Source organism: Austrofundulus limnaeus, unplaced genomic scaffold, assembly GCF_001266775.1.
Source record: "Austrofundulus limnaeus strain Quisiro unplaced genomic scaffold, Austrofundulus_limnaeus-1.0 Scaffold165, whole genome shotgun sequence".
In the NCBI taxonomy this organism is placed as follows: Eukaryota; Metazoa; Chordata; class Actinopteri; order Cyprinodontiformes; family Rivulidae; genus Austrofundulus; species Austrofundulus limnaeus.
In genome coordinates, this window is record NW_013952567.1 from 31,984 (window position 1) to 41,928 (window position 9,945).

At 41.0% G+C, this 9,945-nt stretch overlaps 1 protein-coding gene across 2 annotated transcripts; it reads left to right on the forward strand.

Moving 5' to 3' along the window:
* The first annotated feature begins 528 nt into the window (after positions 1–528).
* LOC106523735 (oocyte zinc finger protein XlCOF6) lies at positions 529–4,413 on the forward strand. 2 transcript variants are annotated; one of them, XM_014017262.1, is made up of 3 exons: positions 529–731; positions 949–1,404; positions 3,006–4,413. In XM_014017262.1, exons 2-3 carry the CDS (start codon positions 975–977, stop codon positions 4,388–4,390), a joined length of 1,815 nt encoding a protein of 604 aa, XP_013872716.1. In that variant the 5' UTR covers positions 529–731; positions 949–974; the 3' UTR covers positions 4,391–4,413. The 2 variants fall into 2 exon arrangements, with proteins under 2 accessions (XP_013872716.1, XP_013872717.1); XM_014017263.1 differs by lacking the exon at positions 529–731 and having other exon boundaries at positions 770–1,404.
* Positions 4,414–9,945: the final 5,532 nt, after the last annotated feature.

Below are 9,945 nucleotides of genomic sequence, written 5' to 3' on the forward strand. Positions count from 1 at the left end.
TCGGCATTATTATTATTATTTTTTTGTTGTTCTTTTATTTTGCACTGCATGAAGCCAGTGGCCCTGTTATCTACATGAATTCATTCTGAACTGACTAAAGGGCTGCTGGCTTTTAATCAATGATACTTGTTTTTCTTTTATGAACTAAAAGCTAAAGCTCAAACGAATACTGTCAATATTTAAAGCAACCCTCCACAAATAAGCATTACCACTTTTTTGTCTTGTTTCTTTATGTATGTTTTTTAACATATTTTTTTGTACATAATGTGTTTGTTTTCAAAGGAGAGAACAGTATTGTGAAGAAAAGTGACTGAAGATTCAATGTCCCGAGTCAGCTGAAATAAAGTCTGCGGAACTTATTGTGTTTGGATTTCATTATATCTACTGTGAACTTTTTGAAAAATATTACAGATAATGCAAGAGTTTTATTAAGTATGCAATTTTAATTTTACATTCATTAGGGCTTATTTATTTATTTTATTTATTAGTTAGTTAGTTATCTGATGTATAAATTGATGGGCTTTGATTGTGTCCCTTTAATTTAATCAGGAAGTCTACATGAAATGTGATTGGTGGAAGCTGAGGATGCAACCAATGGGAGTTTGTGGATCTCTTCCTGTGTTTTTTTTTTCTTCTCCCCAGTACTCGCATAGAAATGTAGGCAGCTACTTTGCTGAAGGATATCCTAACGCCCACAAAGGATCCTCATCTGAATCGCCTCAGGCATAATTGTWAGTATGTTCTTTATATGAGCCAAAAGCTTAACAATATAAGGGTTTCGTCACCACAGAGAAAGTGCCGTACACCTGTGATGGGGGTTTAACTGGTGCTTAGCTAAGATGCTAGCGATTCACTGCTAACAAACAAATCAGAGGAGCGTATCGTAAGTGCTTGCTCATGACCTCACGATGTGTTTTGTGTTGTCTTTGTTGTCCGTTTGATTCACAGCGCGACTAAATACTGATGGTGACAAAATGAAGATGAAGACAGAAGCCGGGGAAGAAGAACAGTACGATGTAATCACGGTCAAAACTGAATGTAAATCAGAGCATGAAACGACTGAAGAAGATGAAGACTCCTCTGATGAAGAGTACACTGTCAACGGAGACGATCTTAATATTTTAATCAAGGAGGAACCACTGTCACGGGAGATCGATGAGGACAACTGCGTGAAAATTAAGCTTGATGCTGGTTCTGTCTGTCAGGATCTGGAGGGACAGATAAAAGTCGAGCTGGACTCCAGCAGTGATGATCTGCTGGAATATGATGAATCCGGTGGAGCTGCTATCAAGGATGAGACAGAGTCGTGGGTTAAAGAGGAGACACAGAGTGAAGATGAGGCTGAGGAAGAGGACGTGGATAACATCGAAGAAGATTTTGAGGATGGAGAGGTTGTCTCCACAGGTACAAGCCTGCAAATGAAAAACACATGCTCACAAAGTTTTCACATTATTCACTCTTTATTCAGTCATATGCATGTTTATGATAGCCGTATAAACAAGAAGAACCCAAAACAAAAAGGTTTTCTTTTTTCCCCTTTACTAAACCAATGTGTTCATTTCTCAAATRTTTGCCCTCCAGACAACTAGCAATGAAGAATAGGTTCAAATACTATATTCTTCCATATCCCATGACAAAAAGTAAGAAAATGCAACTAAACCCTAAAAGTAATAAATCAGTGTTAGTTGTTTTCTTATCATTAATGAATCCCACCACTGTCGTCAACACCCTCAGCAAACCCAATGAGCTGATTTGCACTGATTTTGACAGGAAAGTCTTGTGTCAGCAGAATAAAGGACACAGGACTGAGCATGGATCCCTGAGGGGCCCCTGTGCTCAGTTTGATGGGCCGTGATCTCTTACTGCTGACACGTACTGTCTGCTTTTGTCACAAAGTTCGAAACCCAGTCACTCTTAGCTTTTACTGTAAGCAGTTGTGGATTTATTGTGTCGATGAGAAGTCAATGAACATATATCTTGACAAATCTGGATATATGTAAATATGACAAATCTTTTTACTTATTGTGAGAAAATATAGTGCGGAGGGTGTGTGACTGCATGATCTCTGGACCAGCTAACGTAGTGAGCAAACAGTAAGGGCTTCAGAGAAGGTGGGAGGCTGGCTTTAACTTGACCCATAATTAGTCATTAAAAACATTATGCTAGAGGTCAGCAGCACGTTTTACAGTCCACTGGAGAGAGACGTCTAGAAACCCCTGCTAACTCGGCGGTAACGTTCAGTGCATGGCCCAGATTATCAGACCCTTCCCCTTTATGGTTATTTTCATATTTAGTGATATCAGTTACATTTTTTAAAATAATTAGCTTATAAAATGTTCAGCTAATGTGATGACCCTTTGTAATGCTAAACTGCTGTGGTGTTCTTGCACCAACAACTAACAATTCTTTTTTTCTTTTTTCATTTTTTGTTTGGTTTGGTTTTATCCCATATTAATTGTGGAAATATAAACCTTGTGTTCGTAAAAGCACAAATGAAGTTTACTATATTTTGTGCTGGCTGAAAGCTTTTGATTTGATTGATTCTGTCAATGCATAGTTAATGTCTGTATCACAATTCATCTATAAATTGGTGAATTTCCACACCTTTACTGCACACGTTTAAGAATTTATTTCTGCATTCTTCCCATCTTCCGAAGAAAATCTACATGGGGAATATAGATATTTAATTATGCCGTTCTCATATTCACTGTAAATAAATATTTTTATACAGGTTTTTATATATCTGTACATTTTTTTATTTATAGACTTTTTTTCACTAGACTGTCACAAAAACAACTTTCTATATCAAATAATACATTTGTTGTTTTGTATTTACAACTCATATCCAATGGTAATTTACAATTTTTTAACTTTGATTAGATTTTTAAAGAAGCTAAAATGCTTAAAAACAAACAAAAAAATGTTTTTAAATTGTTACGCAGGAGAGAAAATTATAGGGAAATAATGTTTATACACTTTACTGTCTGCTTTTTGTCTCCTACTAGAGTCATCGTCAGAGTTTTTCCCATGCCCTCACTGCACCGTCTCCTTCACTAACACGGACTACTTGGAGAAACACGTGAAGTGGGTCCATCAGAAAGAGTATCTCGATAATCTCAAAAAGAGCCTCCCAAACCACACACTAAACTTCAGTCACAAACACGTTTGCTCTATCTGCAGCAGCACCTTCAAATGCAAAGCTCACCTCGGCATCCATATGCACGACGTCCACCCCTCGGCCCCTCCCCGCAGGCTTCACCCCTGTCCACATTGTGCCCGTAGCTTCCAGTACCTGAAGAATCTGAAGAATCACTGTCAGCGCTGGCACAACATGTCTGTGGTCATTAGACGAGGTCACCTCAGTTGCGCTGACTGTGGGAAGAGTTTTAAAGCCACCTGGGGTCAGGGACGACATCTGTGCCACGAACCAGACGGCAATGAATCCGAGGACAGGCCGATCTGTTTGGATACTGGCGTGCAGTGCTCGCAGTGTGGCAAGAAGTTACGAACGCCTCAAAGCCTGGAGGATCACATGCGCACCCACACGGGGGACCGGCCGTTTATCTGCAAAGACTGCGGCAGGAGGTTTGGGGAGCGCAGCAGCTGGCGGCAGCACATGAAAATCCACCTGGGAGAAAAGCCGTTTAAATGCGAGGTGTGCGGCAAGGCCTTCATAAGGTCGCACCACCTCAAGTCGCACTTAACCACACACTCCGGCAAGAAGGAGTACTCCTGCCTTGAGTGTGGGAAGGAGTTCGGATTCAAGTCAAGCCTGGATCTTCATGTGCAGACGCATTCGAGCGAGAGACCTTTCCACTGCAACGTTTGTGGGAAGAACTTCAACACTAGACGAAACCTGAGGGTTCACACCAAACTTCACAACAACGAGAAAGCTCACAAGTGTGGGGAGTGCGGGCTGGAAATCAGAGATCTCGGCGCGCTAAAGGTCCACTTGCGGACGCACACGGGAGAAAGGCCTTACCACTGCACCGTGTGCGGCAACAGGTTCATTCGCCTTGCGCACTTACGCAATCACCAACGCATCCACTCGGGCGAGAGACCTTACAAATGCAACGAGTGCAACAAGAGTTTCACTCAGTCCGGCGACTTGGTGAAGCATAAGAGGATACACTCCGGAGAAAAGCCTTACGAATGTCCAGAGTGCCACCGCTGCTACACTTCCTCTGGCGACCTGGGCAAGCACAGGAGGAGTCACACTAACCTACGCCCCTACACGTGCCCGGAATGTGGAAAAACCTTCCGCTTATCGGGCCATTTGAAAACCCACATGTTAACCCACACCGGGGAAAAGCCGTATTCTTGCCCCAACTGCCTTCGGAGGTTCGCTCGCTCTCACCATCTCTCTGGACACGTTGCAAAATGTCGCTGAGCTTAGATGTTTAGGATTAAAAATAGACACAACGTGTACAGTCCAACACTAGCATTTTACTAGGGGTGCACCGATTTATTGGCACTGATTTCCTTAATTTTGGGAGATCTGACAATACTTGGATAAGATCAATGGAAAAGATCGGTTTCTCATCTGCCTCCTCAAGCCACTGTCCCCTTTTGCTCTGCTCTGAGCACTACCTAATGTCCAGTTGAAACAAGTTTGTATTGTTTCAAGGGCATTTTTCAATGTTTTTCAATAAAATAAGACTGGATTATTGAAGATGTAATGTGACCTTATAACACCTGGCGGTGTCAGTTTTTTAAAGATTGTGATCGGCCAGAAAACTGCAGTCGGTGCACCCCTACGTTTTACAATCCTTGTTTGAAAACATGATATCATATTTAACTATTTATAAACATTCTCTAAAGTTGTTTTAAGAAAACCACGATTAAATTAAAAAATATATATTAAGAAATGTGCATGTTACTATTTACGCAAGCTGTATGTACTTTATGTCTGGTGTCATTCTGACCAGTTTTGTAAGACACTAAAATGATGAAGACCTGGAGATAAGATATGAAGTAGTTCTGTAGGATGTCCAGAATGATTGTTGTTCTACACTTATTAAGTTATCTGTAAAACTAAAATAAATAGTTTGTTAAAAGCTTGAAGACTGTATTTTTTACGAGCTGCATAAATTGTATTTATTCAACTTTTTAAAATAACAGATTTAAACGCATAACTCAAATTTAGAGTTAAATATAGAATGTTAGAAAATATGGAAAGTGCCTGCCAGATAAACGTGTGGCAAAGAGGTGTTAAAATCTTATTTTCTTTGTTGCATCAGACATCTCATTTTAAGTTTGATATTGGCAGTCACACAAAGTGAATAATAATAATAATATAAAATCTGTTTTTGATCTTGAAATCAAAACTCCAAAGTGGGTATACAGCGGGTAAAATAAGTATTGAACACGTCACCATGTTTCTCGGTAAATATATTACTAGAGGTGCTAATGACATGAAATTTTCAYCAGATGTYGGTAACAACCCAAGTGATCCATACATACAAAGAAATCAAACCATAAATRTCCAGAAATGAAGTTATTTGTAATAATGTGGAATGGCACAGGGAAAAAGTATTGAACGCGCTTACTGAAATTTATCTAATACTTTGTACAAAAGCCTTTGTTGTCAATGACAGCTTCAAGACGCCTCCTGTATGGAGAAACTAGTGGCATGCATTGCTCAGGTGTGATTTTGGCCCATTCTTCCACACAAACAGTCTTCAAATCTTGAAGGTTTCGTGGGCCTCTTCTATGAACTCTGATCTTTAGTTCTTTCCATAGATTTTCTGTTGGATTCAGGTCAGGTGATTGGCTGGGCCATTCCAGCAGCTTTAGTTTCTTTCTCTGAAACCAAATGAGAGTTTCCTTGATTTTGTGTTTGGGCTCATTGTCTTGCTGAAATGTCCAGCCACGTTTCATCTTCATCATCCTGGTAGATGGAAGCAGATTTTTATCAAGAATGTCTCTGTACATTTTTCCATTCATCCTTCCTTCAGTTATTTGAAGTTTGCCAGTACCATATGCTGAAAAACAGCCCCACACCATGATGTTCCCACCTCCAAACTTTACTGTTGTGGTGTTTTTAGGCTGATGTGCAGTGCCATTTGACCTCCAAACATGATGTGTATTCTGGCATCTGTCTTGGCTTTCCATGACTTTTTACACCTCCCTTTCTTCATGTGTTCAATACTTTTTCCCTGTGTCATTCCACATTATTACAAATAACTTCATTTCTGGACATTTATGGTTTGATTTCTTTGTATGTATGGATCACTTGGGTTGTTACCGACATCTGGTGAAACTTTCATGTCATTAGCACCTCTAGTAATATATTTACTGAGAAAAATGGTGACGTGTTCAATACTTATTTTACCCGCTGCACCTTGTTTAAACTGTGCAGGTCATCCAGCAGGTGCTGTGGTTTCTATACTGGAAGTACTGTGAAAACTACTTGCTCGGAGCACCAGTGTTTAACGGTGCAGACTTGATGAGGCAGCAACACAGGTAAGCCACATCTTTTATTGCTCTGTATTACCTCCCTAGTTGCAACTATTTCAGTTTTGTGCAGCTGATTTTCAGAAAAGCAGTTTTGTCCTAAAGAATTATATTCATTCATTAAATATTTGCTTTTGCATTCTCATTATACGATGTAGAAAACAGACAATCCCTATATGATTGTAGCAAATAATTAGTGAGTTTCTATTTTTTTTAATAATACTGTAAAGCAAAAATTATGTTGACGTATAGTTCTACATTTTTTTTCTTTTCATGTACTAATGATGAGGCATTTTATTATGCTTCAAATACGAAAGTCCTTATTTTTTGCTAATTCATTGCCATCAGTTGCACTGCATTGGTTGCAACATTTGTCACAAAAGTGTCAAATCTGGTAGGTTTTTATATTAAATTCTGAAGATTGTAAATATTCTATAAATTCTACAGTCTTTACCTGTATTTGCAAAGACAAACCAAAAAAAACAGTATTAGAAATATAATTTTTTTTCTGTCAACTTTTACACATAGATACGAAATCACAAAGTGCATCACAATTAAAGCAAGAAAAAAATAAAATTTAAAAGCATCACAAAAGCATTACATTCATGCAAAAGTACAAGAAAAAAACACTTTAAAACTATTGCTTAAAGAACAGTAAAAAATGTTTTTTCTGCATAAGTTAAGAGATGCCAGAGATCTAACTGAATATTAAATGAAACTCTTTAGTTTTTATTTAAAGAACACAATTTAAAAACCATATGTTGGAGACTAAAATAAATATATATTTTTGTCTCATTTAAAAAAAAAAAATTTGTCCATCCTTTTATATTTTTGTTCATTGTTTGGTTTGCACTTTCTTTCCTCGTTAGATTGGAATATATACCTTTCTTTAGTGGTCCAGTCATCTGAGGAAAATCCTGCTAACACTCAAACACACCCAGGATATGCATCACTTAGACAAGGCCCACAACTAAACCCGTCTCGGTCAATTCAGTGGGAATTGGTCTATTATTTTTATGTCCGCAATTACAGGGACAGAGCAGTAACTACGACTCCAGCACAGATAACAAAGATATATTTAGSAGTAAATAATATTGACTGTACCTTTGTTTAAAGCAGGAATCAATACTTCTTAAAGTGTGTCCATTTTTCATTTAGCCGCGTCATGTCTGCGTGGAGGAGGGGCTGCGGGGGGAGATGAATGGGTGGATTCTCTAATTCCCCCTGTTGCAGTTATCATAATTGTTGAACAAGCACGGTTTTTAAAGATCGGGCTCGGGGAGAGGCAGGCCACACAAAGAAAGTTAATAGATTTGGAAAATTGAGATGGATTGCACAGAAGCCATTTTTGGAACGTTCCAGCGGCGTGGCAGGCAGATGGACAAATATGATGGAGGGATGAGGAGGTGGATGGGGAGAAGAGGGCCCGCTGCACACAAACAAACAGGAGGCTGGGAATGTATCCTGGCAAGTAAAGGTGTTACGCTTTGCTTTGTCCGGTGCAGACTCCTCACGCTCTGAGGCCCGCATTAACCAGGGCCTGATTGAAACGGCAGTAGTTCCTCTTTCGAGGCACCAGGGGGAAATGACTAGCTGTGGATAGGAGGCTTCAGGGAATAGTCAAGCTCAGAAAATGTCACGAGCCTAAAAGTTAGAGGCATATCTGAGCCTTTGTTCAGCACCGCGTGTGGAAAATATTATACCTCCACCTTATTATGTCCACCCTCAAACAGTGCTCCTCCAGCTGATAGTGCTTCCAGTGCGGAACCTCTGACCCTCTCATTTGTCCGCTTTTAGGCTCCGTAAAAGATGTTTTACAGCAGTTGTTTATCCACGGGGGCCCACATTTGTTTCCATCCGTTTTGATATCGGTCATTGTTTCCACATTTGATGCATTCAGGCTTTCCTCTGCTCCTCACAAATCTTCCCCATATCCAATTTTCGCCWATCCTGTGTCCAATTTTCCCTAATAATCAGATGATTACAGTATGCTGCTTTCCTTCCCTCCTTTTCAGTGTCCTACTCTTTTCCTCCCTTGCTCCTATTTTCCCCCCTTGATTCCATTTCATTCTCCTTCCTACAGCGTGACGTACATTACATGAATGTTTACTGAGGCAACACGTTTCATCTCTGCAGATATAGGTGCGCTACACTGGTTAAGACGTTTCTGCAAATCATCAACAAATCAAAGCCTTACATTTATTTACCCTCCGTTGTCACAAAGCAGAATGGCAAACCCTGTTTTTTTTTCAATTTGCTTTCTTTGACAGACAGCTGATAGTGTTTTAGGGTTGCAGTCTGAGAATTAAATTACCACATATTGAATCTTATAAAAGTCCAGTCGAGAGGATTTTCTTTTAGTGATGTAATTCAAGCCACCCAATTTTCCTTGTATTTACTGTCTATATTTTTTGTCAATTTGGCAGAGGAACACATCGTGCGCATCGCCCCTGGGTGTCACCGGTGTCGTCACGCTGCTGTGGTTTTGGTGTTGGCTGGCCTCCGGGGTCAGCGTGTGGGAAGAGACCGTGGCTCTGTGGGGGCTTCTGCGGCGGCTCTTGCCCTGTCCCTTTGGGCTCCTGCAGGCCCACATCCACCCCTCTCATTCACGAGGGGGGGCCAGCACTCAGGTCAATATGCACAGTTTGACTCAGACTGGTGTGTGTGGGCGTAGATGAAACTAGGTATGTTTTGAGGGGTTGGTAAGCTGTGGCTTATTTCTCTCCCTCTCAAGTCCAAATGTGCCTAAAAGCATGGCTCGCACAAAAGGAGGGAGAGAGAAAACGCTATTAAATTGTGCTGCATCTAGTGCCGAGAGTGGGCTGCCAAGTTGCACATAAAAGGAGGGAAAGACGCTGTTTAGTCCCCGATTAGTTTCATCGCGTTGACAGGTTGGTGAAGAGGTGAGGAAGATTTCTCTCCCCTTCAGCCATCTCGGAGAAGCTGAGCCGGTCTGGACTCGTTCCTGCTCCGAGCCGGCAGCAATCGCGGTGACTGCCGGAGTGGATATCTCGCAGCCGCGACCTCCCTCCTCCTCTCATCCCGCCGTAACCTCTTGCTCCGTCTGTCTCTTTAGTGGAGGAATAGAGATGTGGAGGGCAAGAGAGACTGACAGTGAGCGCTCCCCTGCTCAGTAAATATGAACTGCACCCAGCAGACAGACTCATTCATCACAGGGGAAAGAGGGGGAAGAGAGGGAGCGCGGAGGGACGCAGAAAAGACTAAGAGAAATGTCCAAAAGCCGGTGAGAGGGAGGAAGGAAGAGGAAAGGTGGGAGGAATAGGAAGCAGATGGAAAGAGGATGGGAGAAAGGAAAGTGTTCTGGGTGAAGCGAGTGGGAAGAAGAGATAACAGGCCGAAGAAGAAGGGAGCGATATCTGGATGATTAAAGGATAAATAAAGGATGGCAGATGTGCACAGGGAGGAGAAAAGCTCAAACAAGGGAACACTGATGGAATACAGGGGGGCATTTTATATCTCATCACCAAG

Coding starts and splice junctions, on each gene's coding strand:
- LOC106523735 (XM_014017262.1), top strand. CDS start 975: ATGAAGATGAAGACAGAAGCCGGGGAAGAAGAACAGTACGATGTAATC. Junction 1,405..3,005: donor TGGAGAGGTTGTCTCCACAG/GTACAAGCCTGC, acceptor GTCTCCTACTAG/AGTCATCGTCAGAGTTTTTC.